The sequence below is a fragment of the Tupaia chinensis genome, unplaced genomic scaffold, assembly GCF_000334495.1.
Source record: "Tupaia chinensis unplaced genomic scaffold, TupChi_1.0 Scaffold000065_1, whole genome shotgun sequence".
Classification (NCBI taxonomy): Eukaryota; Metazoa; Chordata; class Mammalia; order Scandentia; family Tupaiidae; genus Tupaia; species Tupaia belangeri.
Window position 1 is genome coordinate 958976 of NW_006159523.1, and position 20955 is coordinate 979930.

A 20955-nucleotide genomic window follows, 5' to 3' on the forward strand; every position below is an offset into this window, starting at 1 on the left:
AGGGGGATGGCCACATCGCAATCCCTTCTCCATTCTCCTCTCGGGATCTTGGGCATGCGCACATGCATGCCTGGTGTGAGTTTAAGTCACTGGGTCTGGAACTCCAACTGCGGTCATCTATGTGGGAGTCCAGTGACATAGCCATTATGCCAACTAGTGGTACCCAAATAATTATTTAATGGTTTCTGTACAAGGAGACTTCAAAAAGTTTATGGAAATAAAATTACCCATTTATTTTGATGCAAGAAAATTTTGAAATTCATGCACAGTTTTTTCATAGTACACATTTTCTGTGAACTTTGTGAAGACTCCTTTTATCTCCTACAGAGCATGGGTTTGTGTGTGAGTGTAATAAGCCTTGCAAAATTTTGGGACCAACAGTTAGCATAATGGCTATGTTGCTGGACTCCCACATAGTCGACTGCGGTTCGAGTTCCGGACCCGTTGGCTTAAACTCACACCGGGCACGTGGGCATGCATGCCCAAGATCCCAAGAGGAGAAAGGAAGAGAAGGGATTATGGCGTGGCCATCCCCCCTGGGGGGTGATTTCTCGTTTTCTGTCTCTTTGTCTCTCTCTGTCTGTCTGGTGAGTGCACACGCTCAATAGCAAAAACCTCTCAAAAAAAAAAACTTGCAAAATTTTATAATTCTATATTTTTGTTTAGTCTTTTAATTCATGATAGAGAAGTGTTTGAGAGAGAGAGAGAGAGTAGTTCACTCAGCAGGGTGTGGTGCACTCTCCTCAGCCCTCCTCAGGGTCTTGGGCAGGAAAGCACCTATCTGGAGTGCTTTCAAGCTTATTCAGGGATCCAAAACTGCATTTGGCCATGTGGTTTCTAGCCAAGTAGTTCAGCTTGGTACTGACTGTGCCACTAGACTGGGCCTGAAAATGATGATTTCTACTATAATAGTAATTATTGTTGGAGAAATATACTTACATAATATCATCTTAACCTAGCCAATCTGGCCAAAGAGGTAGGAAAAAAGAACATTTTAATTATCATAAAATGTTAAACCAGAATGAGATGTGCAATGGACCAGCAGATGTAATGGTTACATTGTTGGACTTTCACATAGTTGACTAGGGTTCAAGTCTCCGACCCGGCAGCCTAAAACTCACGCTGGACGCATGTGATTTTGTGCCCAAAATTCCAAGGGGAGAATGGCGGAGAAGGGATTGTGATGTGCCCATCCTCCTAGAGGGTGACGTCCTGTTCTCTGTCTCTCCAGCGAGTATGCACACCCTAATGCAAAAATCCCCCTCCAAAAAATAAGAGGCTACCATCATAGAAAATTTGTTAAAAGATGGCCCAGATAGACAGAAATCTCACCTTTTCACATAGCCATGCAGATGCAATGCATCCTGTTCATGTTCTCAAGATGAACCATGTCTAGAAATCAAGTAAGAGACCTGGGCACCATTGGTTACGTATGGTTACTCCTAAATTCACTCGCTGGTGGAAGGGTCTGCCTGCGTCACTAGCAGGCTTTATCCAAAGGAAGACTAAATTTTCCATACCTTTATGAGAAGAGGTATTTCTATCACTTGAAACACTCTCCTTCCTGAGATCAGTCTCTCCTCTTTCCACAGACAGACACTAAGATACCGGGCACTATATCCCTTGATTATATTTCAAAGGTACTGTCCCAGTAATTCAGAAAAAAACATTCTGGGTTTTGAAGATTACAAGAGGTATATTTATATTTTAGATTTACACAGAGTTCAAAGCGCTTAATGAAAAACTTAATAATGACCACCTTTTTAACCTAAACGCTGTAAGGAAGAAAAGTGTTATGTTCCACAGGAAAATGAAGTCTTTCACTTTTAATTTGTATTTGCCCGTACAAATCAGCAATTACAAATGTTTTTGACTAACAAAGTAGTACCCAGTTTATAAATAAAAGCAGTCAAAAAAAAAAAAAAGAATTCTCCCATAACCCTTTAATTGTATCCACTTTTCCACTTTCTACAAAAGGGATAAAAATAGTAAAAGAATAGTGTATAACATATTGTATTATTCTGCAACTTATTATTTTACAAATTACATACCAAATCTGGTTAATGGATGCAACAAAATACTAATATTTAGGCCCAGCCCAGGAGTGCAGTCCTTAGCCTACTGGAGTAGAGTTTTGGAAGCCATGTGACTGGCCACGGGCTCACGTTCCCAAGTCAGTTGAAAACACCCAGGGCCCAAGGGTGGCAGCACAGACTCCCAACATCCTGTGGAGTTGGAGGACTAGGGAGAATTGTTGAGGGTGCCTTCTCTCTCTCTCTTACTCTCACAGCCTTACATGCGTACACAATGATCTCCATCATTAAAAAATAAGATTTGTTGTACACTTATATATTAAGTAATCTTTTAATGAATTTTTATGTACTAATTTGTTTAATCTTTACAATAGCCCAATAAGGTAGTTACTCTTTCACTCCTGTTTGACAGAAAACCGATTTTGGCAAGTAACATTTAAGCACTTTTTTTTTTTTTTTTTCCAAATTGGGAAGCAAGAGTCAAACCCAACTAGTCAAGTTTGAAAGTCCACCATACATTTATTATATTGACATTCATTTTTCATAGGTACATAAAATGTCATAGTTGTCATGTGTCCTCTCCAACTCTTTTTTGATGTGCTTTTGAATTATTTCCAGTTGTTTCGACGTGACGGAAACAATACTGGAATGAATATAATTGGGTCATAAACTCATATACTAGAATCCTGGACTGTGGCATGGTCCCACAAAGTGGGTCACAGATATGGGGATTTAAATATTATTATTTATGCTGCAGTAGATTGCCAAAATGACTCACACTCCCACCATTTTCAACACGGGCTGCTCGTTTATCAGATGTAATTCAAATTGTATGGACTAAATCATCATTCTCCTCATTTCTTATAAGCAAGAGCCTTTGGAAATATGATAGAGCAGTGAATTTCAACTCCAGGCAATTTTGTTCCCTTCCTGGGTCAAGTTTTGACATCTAGAAATAGTTTTGGTTTTTGTAGTACGGGTGGGGAATGCTTTGGGTTTCAGCATGCAGAGGTTAGGGCTGCTGCTACTCATCCTCTGATGCCAAGGACAACTGGGAGATAAGGATTATCCAGTCCAAAATGTCAATGGCAACAAAACTGAGAGAAGCCCTGTTATACATTCGAATTTTCTTTTCTGTGAATTTCTACCTTGTATTTCCTGCAATGTCTTTTTCACATCAACTTAGAGGACTTAAGACATAATTATTAATATTTTATCTTGTGATGCAAATATTCTCTCAGATGGTGTTGTTCTGGATTTTTACTCTATTTTTGCCATTTAAAAAATGCATTTAGAGCCCAGCAGGTGGCTTATCAGTTAAGGTGCTGGACTTCCACAGGGCTGACTGTGGTTCGTGTTCTGAACCCAGCAGCTTGAAACTCAGACTGGGCACGTGTGCTTGTGTGCACAAAATCTCAAGAGGAGAATGGAGGAGAAGGGATTGTGGTATGGCCATCCCCCTTGCAGGGGAGGAATGTCTTTTCTTACTTTCTTTTATTCTCTCTCTCTCTCTCTCTGTCACTGGTGAGTGCACACACCCTAGAGCACAAATCTCTTTAAAAAATTAAAATAGTGACCAGCAGATGGCATGATAGTTGCGTCCCTGGACTCCCATGTAGTGCACTGTGGTTCAAGTCCTGGACCACAGGACCATGACTTTAAACTCACACTGGGTGTACGTTTGTGTGTGCGTGTCCAAAATCCTGAGAAGAGAATGGAGAAGGGATTTTGCTGTGGCCATCCCCCTCAGGGGATGAGTTCTTGCTTTCTGTTTCTCTTTTCCTCTTCCCTCTGTTGAGCACACATGCCCTATAGCAAAAATCTCTCTAATTAATTAATTGAAATTAAAATTTTAAAAATAATGCATTTAACTGTAACTTGCTTCCATCATGGTTTCTGGATTTCTTGGTTCATTAAAAAATCTCCCAAACTCACCTAGACTTTATTATAATTACTTTATTTTGAGATATGTTTAGATCACTTTTCCATATTTTTGCTTTTAGAAGCTACATTCTAATTTCAGCAAGTCAGAACGCTGATTACTATCTGCTGTTTGGGGAGTGGTGGGGGGGGGGCCCGCCCCCGCAGGTGAGGTTCTCTGCTCAGTTGCTGTATTCCCAGGGGCTCTCCTCTGCAGAGGTGAGGAAAATGACAACTGAGCCCACGCACATTGAGTTGTATCTCACAGAGCGGTGTCAGCGGTGGCAGTCTGCTGAAAATGGTGCACGTAAGCCTTTGTGTGACCTGACAATAGATAGCACAATGTAAAGGTCTTTTTCCACTTCAGCCATGATATTCCGTAAATCATTTAGTGGTCATGTTTCAAACTAGTTGGTTTCTCAATATTTTTATCAGAAAATTTGGAGAGGATAATACTACCTATATTTATAAGGATGAAGTGAGCTAAAGCAAATACTTTCCACAGTTTCTAGACTTCTGGAAGGTCTCTGTACACGTGACTATCTTTTTACTACTTTTTGTCATCATGCAACAGCCGATGGTGAGGAAAAGTCACTCAATAAATATTAAGTTGAATATGTAGAGCATGTAACTTATTTTTCTAGGATGTATTAGTAATAAATATGTGAGTCTTATAAATATCCTGTCCTCAGATACCTTTTTTTCTTTTTTGAGAGAGATTTTTTTAAAGAGGTTTTTGCTATAGGGCATATGTGCTCGCCAGAGAGACAGAGAGACAGAAAGTGAGAAATCAAACCCAGCAGGGAAGGCCACACCACAATCCCTTCTCCTCCCTTCTGCTCTTGTGATCTTGGGCACTCACACACACACGCCTGGTGTGAGTTTAAGCCACCTGGTCTGTGACTCAAACAGTAGTCAACTACATGGGAGTCCAGCAACATAGCCATTGCATCAACTATTGGTTCCTCAAGAGAGATTTTTATGCTATATGGAACACGCAGTTGCCAGAGAGGCAGAGAGAAAGAAAGACAGAAAATAAAATTTTTTGAGAGGTTTTTTGCTATAGGGCATGTGTGCTCACCAGAAAGAGAGAGACAGAGAGACAGAAAGCGAGAAATCACCCCCCAGGGGGGATGGACATGTCCCAATCCCTTCTCCTCCATTCTCCTCTCAGAATCTTGGGCATGCACACACATGTGCCCGATGTGAGTTTAAGCCACTGGGTCGAGGACTAGAACTGCGGTCGACTATGTGGGAGTCTAGAGATATAGCCATTACATCAACTGCTGGTCCTGTCCAGCATGAGTTTTAAGCCACTGGGTCCAGGACTTGAACCCTGGTTGATGACATGGGTAACCATTATTTCATCTACTGGTTCCAGATAGCTTTTTTTTTTTAAAAAAAAAAGTAAAACAAAAATAAACCACATAAACTCTAATGTAATTTTCATGACATGCTTCCCTAAACATATTGTTAAAATATTTTGTTTTCATTTTGTATATTGAATGTGCAGATAATGTACAACAGATCTCTACAGTCCCTGTGTACGTGCAAATTCTTAATATTAATGACCATGCTCCTGAGTTCTCTCAGTACTATGAGACTTACGTTTGTGAAGATGCAGATTCCGGTCAGGTAAGAGCTCATAATAAATGACGAAAGTCTAGACAGTACATTATTATCTCATATGTTATACTTTCAATATTCTTTTACTAGTGTGCCTAATATAATAATTAATATGATAAATTTATAGATTTTGAAATATTAAAAACAAATTTTATTTTAATTATATTAATTATATACTTTTATGTTGTGAATAATCATATGAATTTATTTTTATTTTAAAACAACATGAGAACTTCAAGCTTTCTTCTTTCATCTTATGTTTGAAAAAATCTGATAAAACTGGAAATCAATAGTTAAACAATGACCTTCTCTAGGTGAAAAAAACCAAAAAAATCTTTTTTGTGAAGTTCTGTGGGATAGTCATTTTTAGTTCATTTTTATTTTTGAAATTCATCATTGAGATAAAGGTAAAGAATAAACACACGGATGGGGAACAGCTGGAATTTGTTTCATTTACAACCACTCCATGGGATATAGCAACACAAATAAAGGTCACTTCTATATGAATTACTAAATATGTAAACACTTAAGAGAACATACTTATTTTGAAATACATTGTCATTTCACAGTTTATTTTATACATTTTTGTATTTGAAGTAAAAACAATTTTATCTGTACACTATAGAATTTAAGTTGATGGTTCATTGTGTACTTCTCAGTTACCGTATGTGATAACCTATGTCTGTTTCAGGGACTCCTTCAAAAACGTAAATGCCTATTAAATATCCTTATTAAATAAAAATATTTTTACAAGGTCACTTATCTCAAAAATTTTATAATCTAGTTTTCAGAATACTGAATAAATTATATATATTCTGTGAAATCAATGATCTAAATAGGCTTCGAGTTATCAAACTAATTGGAGACTGTTTGCATTTTACAAAAGCAGAAATTATATTTCTCTACCAATACATAGTAGTAGCCAAGTCTGTGCTTTATTTTAAGTTTCCTAATATGGTAAGAAATAGGCATAGTTTAAAAAATTGCTGTGTCTCCATTGTTATTGTTCATTAACTATAACATATTAAAATTTGTCAATGGTTCTTAAAATGTCTTGTGAATATTATTCAGTTATGTTTATGACTGAATACATTTTATACTAAAGGAATCCTCAAAGGTTACTTGTAAACATTTTCTAAAATACTCATGAAAATAATAATGGAATGATTTTAAGTAACAAATGTCTTTAAAAATTGAAACTTCTCATTTCTAATAGGTTAAGATTAATTTTTTTGTTTTGTTTTGTTTTTAATTTAGTATAGGGTATATGTGCTTGCTCAAAAGGACAGAGAGAGATAGAGAGGGACAGTGAGAAAGCGACCCCAGGGGGAAGGCCACACCACAGCCTCTTCTTTCTCTTCTCAGGATTCAGGGCACCCATGGGTGTACACATACCGAGCATGTTTCCCATGTCGCTGAGTCTGGGACTAGATCCACATAGTGAGCCATGTAGGATCCTGTCACCTTTACCTCCATGTCACTGGCTGGCCCCAAGGTCCATGGTTTGTGAAAAAAGTGAAACGTAGATATAAAATTTGCAGATTCTCTATTGTCTGCACTGCCCCCAGTACTGAGAGCAAACTCATTTAGAAATGTGTGGATGTACAATACATGAGGAAAGGGATCCCCCAGACAGAATAAACACCAACTGGGACCTACAGAAATTAAATTTAGACATTGTTTGAAATTTGGTATTATAAGTAGATTATATACTTAGTAATTTGGCAAAGCTTATGTTCCCAAATATGTCAAACACATCTGGTTGCTTGGGTACATCAAAAAATATATAAACAACTTTAAGAAAATAGCTTAAATAATTCATGTAAATCCAACAAATAATACTTTAACTGTAGTAAGCTTGTTTCCTTAAAACTCAAATCATCTTGCAAATTCTGTAATTTAAAATGTTCTAATTCATATAAATGTAATTCCCATATTAAAGATAAATTTTATTTTTCATTAATTATGAGTGAAATTACATTTTATAGTCAGCATAATTATACATTGCAATTTTTTATTTTTAAAGAATTATTTTATTTCATTTGTTATCATCATTACTACTTGTTTAATTTGACCAGAGAGAGAGAGACAGAGACAGAGAGAAAAAGAGAAAGTAGGAAAGCAAGCCTCCGGGTCCAGGAATCCAACTGTGGTCAGCTATATGGGAGTCCAGCACCTAAACACCATGCCACCTTCCAGCCCTGTATATTGCAAATTTAGAGTATAAAGCTGGATAAATTATGTTATATAATTAACATAAATATAAATGTATTCAGGCTATCTTATTGATGAGACAACTTATTTTTACATTCTAAGAAAAGTTTTAATTGGGACCAAGATGGCCTAATTATTACATCACTGGACTCCCATGTAGTGGACCGTAGTTTGAGTCCTGGACCCAGAGGCTTAAGCTCATGCTGGGTGCATGTGCATGCATGCCCAAGACTCAGAGAGAAGAAAGGAGAAGGGCTTGTGGCATGGTCATTCCCCAGGGGGGAGGGGGTGATTTCTTGCTTTCTGTCTCTCTGTCTCTTTCTGATGAACGCACACACCCTATAGCAAAAACCTTTAAAAAAAAAAAAAAAGGAGAGGTTTAATTGTTTAATTTACTTCGCCTTCTCTATGCTCATGTGTTTTAACAATTTTTAGGTTTACTTAAACAGTTCTCTGAGAGAGAGAGAGAGAGAAAGAATGAGAGACACACACAGAGACACTCCTAAGAAGGTCTTCTCTGTCATCCACCCCCATTGTCAGGTCCCAGGCATGTGTACGCAGGTGTAGGCCAGCTCAGGGAGGTTCTGGGGCCAAACCCAGGACCTTTATCATTGTGGATCCGGTTGTATTCACACTGTGCCACCACATGGCTTCCATATACTTATGTCTATAGATGTCCCTGGTGGTCAGTACTCTTTGAAGAAAGATGCACGTAAATGATCCATAAATAAAATGTTTAAGTCTTCTGAGAAAGAGGGGCACTCCCTTCAGGACCTTTGCACCATGATCCATGCACCAACCTTACTCAGCCAGTGTGAGGGACACAGTAGTAAGCCTGCAGTGCATGGAGAGGCCTTGGGGCATGAACCTGGGACCTTCCCATTTGGCGTTAGTATTGCTGAGCATTGCATTACTTCTCACCAATGATAATGTTTAATAATCCTTTTCTACTTTTGCTTGATTTGAAAAGACACATCGCTAGTAGGAACTAGTGTCTTTCACTATTGCATTGTAGTTCATTCATATCTTTACTGAGTGAGTCATTCATCTTTTCACAGATTGTTGGTTCATAAGCCACAATGAAAAGTCAGTATATTTGCAATACAGGGAAACAATAACTTTTTTTATAATGTGTGTGCTCTCTCTCCTTACTGCTTACCATAATGACAGGGACTTTTGCTTTAGGCAATGATGGCAGGGCACAGAACAGAGAAAATGTCCATGGGGCTGACTGGTGGTGTGATGATTAATGGTGCTGGACTCCCACATGGCCGACCTCAGTTCAAGTCCCAGACTTGATGGCTTGCTTTCTCACTTTCCCTCTGTGTCTCACTCTGTTCCTCTCTGGTCAAAATTAAAAATAAAATTAATAAATAAAGTTAAGTGAAATTCCCTTACTAACCCTCAGAAATTTTTGTTTTAAGACATAGATTGTACCTTCCACTTTATAGTTTTCTTCATGTAAATCCTTATTTCTGGAATGCTTTAATCCATCCCTATTGAAATTTTTACTATATTGCAAAACTGAATTATAATGCTACATTCATTATCAAGCCATTTTAATAGATATACTATGCCTACAATGTCCAAGAAAATATTCTAGCAACATTATACAGATTAACCCATTTAATTATAAAAAGAAAATTCAGAAATTATATTAAATGTTTCCTCTTAGAGGTGAAGAAATTGGTGTTTAGAGAACTGCTTCTTAGCAAGTAAATACATGGTATGCTAACTTGAATCTGTCTTATACATTTGCCCAACACGTTGTCCAATTTTGTATGTCTTCTTATGGACAACGATTAAGGTTGTTATAATGTTCTTGATCCTATGCAGGACTTTTCTCAGTCAATAAATAAACACAATTATGAAGACAATATTTCGCTAAACAATTTTGAAGTATTTTGTTTCTATAATACTCTGCCAGAACATTTTATTATATAGAAACTGATGCCATTAATATGAAAAAAATGGGTTATTTAAAGAAAGGCAGGTGTAGTTTCTTGGTAAAAAATATTTCCTCGATAGTCATTGTTTTCACGTTGAAGTTCTCACTAGACTCATGCTATCAGTTTAAACAAACATATTTAATGGTTCTCACACAAGGTCAGAAACTCACTAATGTAATACAGTTCACAACTATATCAGAATGTCAAACTAATTGGCTAACGAAAAGTAAGATATTTAAGTAATAATTATGTGTGTGTGTGCATATGTGTGTACAATGATAGTGACATTTTAAATAGGATGCTTAGGGAAAGTCTTGTTGGAAAAAATATTTTAATTAAGACTTGAAGAAGGAGAAAGAGAAACAAGTGAGAGTAATCAGGGAGGGCCAAAGCAGGTGAATGGTCCCTAAGAGGTGAGCATGGTAGATAGTTGGAGGTGGGCATCTAGCCTATGCCTGGCACAGGGCCAACCTCAGGAGAAAAGCACTGCAAGGGAGCAGAGAGAAAGAGTGGGAGCCGGATGGTGGTGGGTTTCAAAGCACTTTAGGACCATGCTTTTTCTATGAATGAGCAGAAGACTAACAGAGACTTTTAATAAAACATGAATAGGTGTTTACTATAATTATTCTGGACATGGAATTTATGTGGAGAGCTGTGGGGGAGCATGTTTGGAAGTGGGAAGACAGATAATTGCAATCATCAATCAGGGGGCCATGAGTCTTTTACCATGGAGGCAGTGAAGAAAGTAGTGGAGCAATAAGGTTTTGGATAAGTTTTAAGGCTAAGAGTTTCCTAAGCGATTGGATCTGGGATAGAAGAAAAAGAGGTTGTCACAAATAAATAAAAAATCATCAGCCTTCCCATGTAACTAGAGGGATGGTAGTACTATTCTTCTGTTTGAAGAAATGCATGGGAAAGTGTGTTCAAAGGGAGAAATCAATGAGCCAGCCAGTGGCATAGTGGCGAAGGTGGCTGTATCCCACATGACCAAGTGCACAGTTCAAATCTTGGGTCCAGTGGCTTAGAAAACACAACTGGTTCATATGCGTGTGTGCCCAAAATTCCAAAAGGAGAAATAGAAAAGGGATTGCAACATGACCAACCTCCACAGAGATCGCTTTCTTACATTTTCTCTCTCATTGTCTCTGTCTCTCTCCTCTGATAATCACACATGACCTTTAGCAAATTAAAAAAAAAAAAATGAAGAGAAAAGAAAGGGAATAGTCAAAAGTGTAGTTTTGGGATTGTGAGTGTGTAGTGCTCATTGTCTATTAGCCATCAAAATGAATGTGCCATGTAGACTGCTGAATACCAACACAGAATTCAAAGAAGTCCATGCTAGACATTTAAATTTAAATTTGTCGATCTCACCCATGACATTTAAAATCTTGCAGTGTGGTGAGATCCCCTAAGCAATGAGCATGGGCAGAAAAGCAGTAAGTCAAAGAAGACCTGCATATTCCAACACTAACTGCTTGGAGAGTTGGTGAAACACTAGAAAAACATATATAAAGCTCAGTGTGGGAAAACGTGGTGACCCAGAAATCAAATAAAGAAAACATCCCAAGGAGAAGAGTGTTATTACCTGTTCTAGTTGTTGCTTATAGTTCAGGTAAAGGCAGAAATGTTTGCATTGAATTCACCAACAGATATTGTGGATTTACTAGGATATTTATAGATAACAAGACACATCCCCACAGAAGAAAATACGAAGTGATAATATAAAAGGACAGAGCCTTTAGAAACAGCAATATTTATGGATTAGGTAAAGGAAGAGAAGACCACAAAGGAAATGGAGGAGGTGTGACCAGTGAAATAAAGAAACAAGAAAACTTTTGACATGCATGAAGCAAAGAGTTTCTGAAGGCAAAAATGTGAATAGCCTTAACTCTCACTATTCCAATAATATATGTACTGGATATATATATATATAAACACACACACACATTCACACACATATATGTACATATGTTCATGGAGGTGAATATATGTACATATGTGTGTATGTGTGTGTGTGTGCTTGTATGTGCATATGTATTTCCCGCAGTTTATTATATGGTCAAATTTGCAGATATATGAATAAAGTGACAATGCAAAATAACATTAAAATGTGTGGAAGAGAAGTAGTATTTGACACTTATTGGAAATGCTATGGAAGGTGTTATTTCAGACTACTGCAATAAGAGCCAAACCTATGGCAATAGGGGAGAGAAAATTCAACTCTGTTAACACAAAGGCTGGAGATTTAAGAGTTGGGCTAAGTTAGTGAAAAAGTGCTAGGGAAGACATTATTAGCAGGGAGTTGGGGATATGTGATCAGGTCGTCCTGTGTGATCATTGGTGCTTATCACAGATGTTAGTCTCCTGTGCTCCCACAGAGATGGGGAGGTGGGGCACTGTCTTTCTTGATTAGATTTCAAAGGGATGGCTCTCAAGTCCTTGAGGACAATCCAATCCAATCCAATTCAATCATGGGTTGTAAAATGAGAAGAATCTCTGGAAGAAGATTTATCTACATTACAAGGGACAGAGAAAGAATTTGCAATTACAAGCTTTCTGGACTGTTGTAAGAAAAGAGATGTCAGAGAGGTCAGGGCATCAAGTCAAGAAATCTGTCTACATTTGAGTCAGGCTGAGGGGAATATTAAGGCCCTCTTGCTCAAATATTAATGCTAACATGGCAAATATTTATGTTTTTATATGCAACACATACCAAAATGTATAAAAAAGGTATATAGCTCATATTTTGTTGAAGAGGTAAAGGGTATCTTTACTCCTTGATAACAAAAACAACGAAAAACCTTCAGCTTTATAAACATCAACTAAAATAATTTATTACAAATTATGCTGCATCTCTTTCCTTCCTGGCACATTTAGACACATGCTTCCCTCAGCACTGGTCAATGTATAAGATATATGAAATAAATGTTGGTGTAAAAGTTTTCCAAAATAGATTTTAAAAATACTGTCATGTTTATGTTTAGCAAAACCAAATGACCCACATTCTTGCCACCAAATATTATCTGTTAAGTCTTTATTGTTCGGGACCAGCAGTTAGTGAATGGCTATGTTGCTGGACTCCCACGTAGTCGACTGCAGTTTGCATCCCGGACCCAGTGGCTTAAACTCATGCCGGGCACGTGTGCGTGCATGTCCAAGATCCCGAGAGGAGAATGGAGGAGAAGGGATTGCAGCATTGTCATCCACCCTGGGGGATGATTTCTCGCTTTCTGTCTCTCTGTCTCTGTCTGTCTGTCTGGCGAGCACATGTGCCCTATAAGAAAAAAAAAAAAAACTCAAAAAAAAAGTCTTTATTGTTCAAGGATTTATAGGATGATTGCCGTATTGCTTATATGGTCAACTTTACCAAACTTTCTGAGTTTACAGCATTAATTTCTACTTTAGGTATTCATTTTCTGATTCATCTAAAATCTGTGACATACCTTCTCTTTCTATCAGTTTTTTTTCCTTTGTCATTTTGGATATAAAAATTTAAAAACTGAATTTTCAACTGAATTCAATGAAGACTAAAATCAGATTTAAAAGATAGTATACCAGTCCTCTTTCATATCTTTTTAAAAGTTGATATAATACTTTGAATAATATAATTTTTTTAGAAAAGAAAAAGAATGATGCAATAGAGACTTATTTAATTATTATATAAGAATTATAAGCCATTCATCATACAAGTTTTCAAAATACAATAAGTTCCTGAGAGTATGCTTGGAGGGCTGTGCAGAGAGCATTATGGTTACGTTGCTGGAACTCCTATATAGTTGACTGGGGTTCGAGTCTTGGACCTGTCGACTTAAAACTAATGCCAGGTGCATGTACAGGTGTGACCAAAATCCCAAGAGGAGGATGGATGAGAAAGGATTACAGCATGGCCATCCTCCTTGGGGTGGGGTGTAATTTCTTGCTCTCTGTCTCTCTTTCTGGCGTAATAGAGTATATCTTGTTTAACTGATGTTATCTTTGGGCAGAAACTAACTGAAATTATCTTTAGGCAGAAACTATTAGTATTTTAATACCTGTATAAATTAGTCTTCGGTAAAAATATTACAAAGGGTAGGAAATATTATTTGGTTAAGTTTGTCACAGTTTTATGAGGTTAGTGAATGGTGTTGATAAGCAAATGTTTACAGTATTCTACTTATACAGTTTCAGAGGAAATAAGAAATAAAGAATCAATGAAATAAATCAATGGGTAAATCATTAATCCACAGACTCTGAAATATGTCAGTTACCTGGTGCAAATGCTTGGCACAGCCAGGGACAACTCAGAGGCAGCATCTCCTTCCTCAGACCTCAAGCAGGATGGGAAATGCAAGGGGGAAAATCGATTCTGACCCCTCTCCACTGCAGAATGAGGAAAGAACAGCAATAAAGAAAGGAGGAACTTTCTTTGATATCAAGTCTAGGCCTGAGATCCTTGATAGTGAATTGCTAAAGAGTAGATGAGAGGAGATAAAACAGGGAGAACACGTAATTTAAGAACCTTGTGACAAGAAATACAAAAGTATCGAAGCCAAAGGGAGACTTTGTGCCAGGATGATAGACCTAGTGTGGACCACCTCATGTTATAAACACCAAAGAGAAGTTCACTCTTGTTTTCTCCAATTTTTCCTTCCCTCCAGTATTTTTTTAACTTAATTTTTAATTGTTTTAAAATCAAAATTTTAATTGACAAGTAAAAATTGTTCTTTTGATGCATTGTGAATGACTAAATGATTAACACACGCATTTACCTCGTATATTTGGGGGATTTTTTTGTGATTAAAGCGATCTACTAACTTACAATTTTCAGGTTCACAAGATTTTCTATTAAGTATGTCACCATGATATTAAATAGATTTCTTGAACTATAGATAATTCTTTCTACTTAAAATTTTGTATCCTTTGGTCATGTTATTCTTTTTTAAAAAGACCAAACATTATTTTTTTTTAATATTAAATTTAATCACATAAATCTTTACAGTGTATGACATTTCTTTATCCAGCACAATTATCAGGCATATCAGTCAAGACAGACATTAATATACATATCATCAGCAGCAGATAGCTTTTCACTTTTTTCAGATTATTATTATTTTAACCATTTGATCATTATACATCATTTGGCTTATAAAGAGAATTTACCCAACATGAAATACTTCTCATACCAGTATAGTTGAGAATACTATATGTGTTATCAGCAGCAGGTAATGAATCATTTCTTTGTCCCACTAATGTCATGCCTCTCTGTATTTTTTCTCTTGATTCCCCTCTCTATACTCTTCCCTTCTCTCCCCATTTCCACACTGTCTTCAGCATCCATAACTATTTTCACTGTTTTTATGCTCTCCAATATTTCTATCTCTACCATAAAGTGTAGATAGTCGGTATATATATTAAGTGGATGCATACAATATTTTTCTTCCACCATTGCCAAGACCAGGCGTTTTTACTTTCCAAAAACCAGTCAGATAATGTCTTTTTAAAATGTTTGCATATTTGTGTACACATACTCACAAATAGAAATAAAGCGTCTGCCAATGACAAGCGTTAGTGTGATCCTCTGTGTGGGGGACCCACAGGAAGGTGCTGGCTTCACATCTTCCACCTGGGATATGGGGGCTTGGGGAGGGCTGTGTCAGTTACCTGGGCTAAGGCGGAGGTGGGGGGAAGGTAGATTGGAGACACTGTTGGAGGTGTCTCTTTCTCTCTTCAGTAAATAAATAAACAAAAAGCAAAAAAAAGAAAAAAGGAAAGAAAAAGAAAGAGGAAAAGAAAAGAAGCTAAACAATGTGCATCATAAGAGAAATAATAAAAATGGCAAAGAATATTTAGATAAATATGTAGATCCTCGTACATTCAGACGAGTCTCTGTGTACCTCCACCCGGATGGATGGATGGGTCTTGATTGCTCACCAAGTTTTCGTGCGGCAAAGCGTTCTAGGCTCTCCCACGCATCAAGCGATTGCTTCCTCTGCACTTTCATCCTCTGTACCGTTAAACAAGTCCTTGGGAGGAAGGTATTGGCCCCTCGGGAGCATTCCTTCATGAGTGTCATGGCTGAGCCTGGTCAGTAGAGAGCAACGGATGAACAGTGCAAGAGGAAGAGGGCTTCTCTTCTAGGCGCCAGTGTGTGGCATTTTTGCTTTTATGTCTGTGGTGCTGCAAGTCTGCCAACTGCCTGGATGTGTGGAGACCTGTGTGCTTTGCTCCAGCTACACGTGCAGACTCACGTGTCCCCAACGCATAGTCCCTGGGCAACCACACATCTGCAGCCTAGGCCTGTGACAGGCAACTTGCAGCCCCGCATGTGGAGCCTGTGTGCGCCCGGCCTCACACCTCGTGCCAGCTCCCTGTGCGTTACCATCATTGCCCTGGAGGCTTGTTCCGCTGGCCTAGAGAGTGGAGGCAGCTCTGACCAGGCAGCCTACTGAGCGTCTTTCCCATATAGATCACGACAAACTCACCGATTCCGATTCCGATTCCGAGGAGAGCCGAGCTAGCCTGGTGGTTGCTTCTCCCTGCCTTCCAATAGCTTCTTCTTTCTTGCATCTTGCAGAGCCTGTGGTAGCTCCGGAGTTCTTACATCTTTCAGCATACGCTTCTATCATAGATTAATAAAGATTTCTATTAAAATTCCTCCTTCAAATTACTGTGTAGATTTTGTCCTCCAATTGGACTCAGATGGATACACATCCTTCCTTCCTTCCTTTATTTATTTATTTATTTAATTTTTAGGGATTTTTTGCTCTAGGGCACGTGCTGTATCCAGAGGTAGAGACAGAGACAGAGGGATAGAAAATGGTCACACTGAAATCCTTTCTCCTGCCTTCTCCTCTCCAGGTCTTGGTCATTTATATGCACAGCCCCGGCCTTAGTTTTAAGCCGCAGGGTCCAGGACTCCATCAAGGTCTAATACCTCAGGGTCCAGCAATGTAGCCATTACATCTGCGGGTCCAGTATCTCTATCTTTTGTATTTCCTGTCGTAGATTTGGAATCATTTTCCTCAAGATTCTGTGATTGTTAGTGGTGAGTTACAGAAAGTGGAGTAATCAGTGAATAAAATTGGGATACCTGCCCATAAAACCACCCTGGACACCCACGTAAACACACAGACATACACACACACACAATCCGATGTTGTCTTGGATTTTTTTAATATATTTTTTATTTCAATTTCTTTTATACATTCAATCACATAGGTCACTTAGCTTGCAAAGTGAATATTCTAACATGTATACATTTCTTACCTGTCCAGTTGAGAATACTATAAATGTTATCATCAACAGATAATAACATATTTCTTTATCTCATAAATGCCTTGCTTCTCTATATTTCTCCTTAAAGTCCTTCTTCAGACTCTCCTCTTTCACTACCCTCTTCTCATACTGTATCTGGTATTTAGAACCATTTTCTATTTTTCTATATCCTCTAGTCATTCAGTTTGGCCATAGATGCAGACACTTGGTATATATTAAGTGGAGACATACAATATCACTCCTTCAAGTCTGGCTTACTTCTACTTTGTGTCAAAAGCCAGGGTCTTGTTTTTTTATGGCTGAGTAGTATTACATTGAGTATATGTGCCGCACTTTTTCAATTCATTCATCTGTTCATGGACATTTGAATTGGTTCCATGTCTTAGCAATTGTGAATAATGCCACAATAAACATAGATGTGCAAGCACTTTTCTGACTAATCGTTCTTCAGTCCTTTGGGTGGATACCAAGTGGTGGGATTGCTGGATCATATGATATTTTTATTTGTAGATCTTTGAGAAATCTTCAAATTGTTCTCCCCAGTGGCTGGACCAACTTACCTTCCTACCAGCAGTGTAGGAGAGTTCCCCTTTCACCATACCCCCTCCAGCACTTATCATTTTTTTTGTTTTATTAATCTTAGTTATTCTAACTAGGGATAGGTGGCATCTCATTGCGGTTTGATCTGCATCTACCTTACAATGAGGAATGTTGAGTATTTTTTTATATGCCTTTTGGCTTTTTTGTATGTTTTCCTGAGAGAGTGTTTTTTTTTGTTTTTTTTTTTTTCAACTCATTCTTTCAAAAAATAGGGTCGATCATCTTTTTTCTGGGACAGCTGTTTGAGTTGCCTGTGTAGTCTCATTACCAGTCCCTTATCTGATGCATACTTTACAAAAACATTTTCCCATTCTGAAGGCTGTGGATTCACCCTAATTACTGTGTTTTTTGTTAGGCAGAAATTTCTTAATCGGATGTAATCCCACTTGTCTATTTTTGGGGTTATTGACTGTGCTTTGGGGGTCTTATTTAACAAATCTTTCCTACCGCAGTGTCTCCCAGAGTTTTCCCAGTGTTTTCAAGCAGTAGTTTTGTAATTTTAGGTCTTAGGTTTAGACCTTTAATCCACTTTGAGTTCATTTTTATCAATGGTGAGGGGGTATGAGCTCAGAGCCATCTTTCTGCAGGTGGATATCCAGTTTTTCCAGCACCATTTGCTAAAGAGGTTTTCTTTTTCCCACTGGATTGACTGGATCCCTTTGTCAAAAATCAGCTGGCTGTATGTTCAGGAATTTATTTCTAGCGTCTCTATTCTGTTTCATTGGTCCACCTGCTTTTTTCTGTGCTGTTACTATGCTTTTTTGACTAAGACAGCTTTGTAGTATTTGGGTCAGAAAGTGAAATACTGCTCACTCCACTCTTGTGCAGGATTGCTTTGGCAATATGAGGTCTTTTATAATTCCAGAAAAATTGTACGATTGTCTCTTTTTTTTGGAGAGATTTTTGCTACAGGGTACGTGCGCTCACCAGACAGACAGAGAGACAGAGAGACAGAAAGCGAGAAATCATTCCTCCCCCCAGGGGGGATGGCCACGCCACAATCCATTTTCCTCCTCTCGGGACCTTGGGCACGCACGCACATGTGCCTGGTGTGAGTTTAAGCCACCAGGTCCGGGACTCGAACTGCGGTCGACTATGTGGGAGTCCAGTGACATAGCCATTACGCTAACTGCTGGTCCCTGTGATTGTCTTTTGTAGATCTGTGAAGAATGTCTCTGGCACTTTGATAGGAATTGCATTAAATATGTGGATTAATTTGGGTAGAATTGCCATTTTCGTTATCTCAGTTCTTCCAATCCAGGAACATAGGATGCCCTTCCACTTTTTTGTGTCATTTTCAATTTCTTTCTTTATTTAGCTTCTCATAGTTTTCCTTTAACTTCTCATAGTTCTTTAATTTTTTTGGTTTAGATTTATTCCAATGTATCTTATACTTTTTGCAGCTATGGTAAATGGAATTACTTTTTTCAGTTCTATTCCAGCTCAGTTCTTCCAATCCAGGAACATAGGATGCCCTTCCACTTTTTTGTGTCATTTTCAATTTCTTTCTTTATTTAGCTTCTCATAGTTTTCCTTTAACTTCTCATAGTTCTTTAATTTTTTTGGTTTAGATTTATTCCAATGTATCTTATACTTTTTGCAGCTATGGTAAATGGAATTACTTTTTTCAGTTCTATTCCAGTCTGCCTGCTATATGTATATAAGAATGCTATAGATTTTTGTATATTGGTTTTGTATCCTGCAACTTTATTGTATTCATTTATTAATTCCAGGAATTTTTTCATGGATACCATTGGGTCTTCTATATATACAATCATGTCATCTGCAAGTAGAGATAATTTCACCTCTTCTTTTCCTAATTGAATGCCTTTTATTTTATTCTCTTTTTGGTTTGAGTTGGTGAGGACTTCCCATACTATATTGAAAAGGAGTGGAGAAAGTGGGCATCCTTGTCTTGTATCACTTTTTTTAGTGGAAAATTTTTCAGCTTTTCCCCATTCAGGATGATGTTAGCTATGAGTTTTTCATCTATAGCTTTTATTGTGGTGGAAAATGACCCTTATATGCCAATTTTGCTGAGAGTCTTGATCTTGAAGGGGTGTTGTATTTTATCATATGCTTTTCTACATCAATTGATATGATCATATGATTTTTATCTTTCTTTCTGTTAACATGGTGTTTTACATTTATGGTTTTACATATGTTGAACCAACCCTGCATCTCTGAAATAAAGCCTACCTGGTCCTGATTTATAATCTTTTTTATATGTTGTTGGATACGATTGACTAGTACCTTGATGAGAATGTTTGCATCTATATTCATCGGAGATATTAGTCTATAGATTTCCTTCCTTGCTGTGTCCTCGTCTATTTTAAAGATAAGGGGGATGAAGGATTCATAGAATGAATTTGGGAGAAATTCACCCTTTTGGATCTTTAGAAATAACTTGAATAGAATGAGGACTAACTCTTCTTTGAAAGTTTTGCAGAATTCAGATGTGAAGCCATCAGGACCAGGGCTTTTCTTTTTAGGAAAGTTATTTATTACTGATCCAATCTTATGTCTTATCATGGGTCTATTCGGACTTTCTACATCCTCCTGACTCAATCTTGGTAGATTATATGTGTCCAGGAACTTGTCCATCTCATCCAGATTTTCTTGTTTGTTGGCTTATAGTTGTTCGTAGTATCCTCTAATGATGTTTTGTATTTATATTATGTCTGTTGTTATATTGCCTGCTTCATTGCAAATTTGATTTATCTGGCTCATTTCTCTTCTTAGTTAGTCTAGCTAGTGGTGTATTGGTTTTGTTTATCATTTCAAAGAACCAACTTTTACTTTCATGTATTTTCTGTATAGTGTATTTCCTATTTCATTTATCTCTGCTCAGATCTTTATTATTTTTGTTGTCCTATAGCATTTTGGATTTTTTTGCTGTTACTTTAACCAGTTCTCTGAGGCATGATGTTAGTTGGGCTATTTGCCTTCTTTCCATTTTCTTCTTATGTGCACTAATTGCTATGAACTTCCTCTTATGACTGCTTTTGCAGTGTCCCAAAGATTATGGAAACTCATGTCCTCATTGTCATTGGCTTCCTTGAATCTTTTGATTTCAGTCTTTTTTTAATTAGTAGTGGTAAAATAATTCAGGAGTAGGTTATTTAGTAATGAAAACTACTTTAAGAAAAGCATTTCATTATTTTATGAGTTTCTTTGTTTTTTTTTTTTCAAGTAGTACATTTTAGTGAAAGATAGATTGTTTCAGAGGGTTCCTTTTAATTATAACTGTAATAAATAGTTATAGGAAAACATTGATATTTCAAATTGAAAAAGATAATTCTATATACATTTCAACAATAGTTGAGGTCGAACTATGGAAATTGTTAAAAAATTCTTTT

At 37.4% G+C, this 20955-nt stretch overlaps 1 protein-coding gene across 1 annotated transcript in view; it reads left to right on the forward strand.

The window, feature by feature from the left end:
• CDH19 (cadherin 19) overlaps positions 1-20955 on the forward strand; it is a 118578-nt gene that overhangs the window by 76800 nt on the left and 20823 nt on the right. Inside the window, exon 9 of the mRNA XM_006141815.2 lies at positions 5467-5588. Within this exon, the coding sequence (XP_006141877.1) occupies positions 5467-5588 (122 nt within the window). The remainder of the gene's footprint in view (positions 1-5466; positions 5589-20955) is intronic.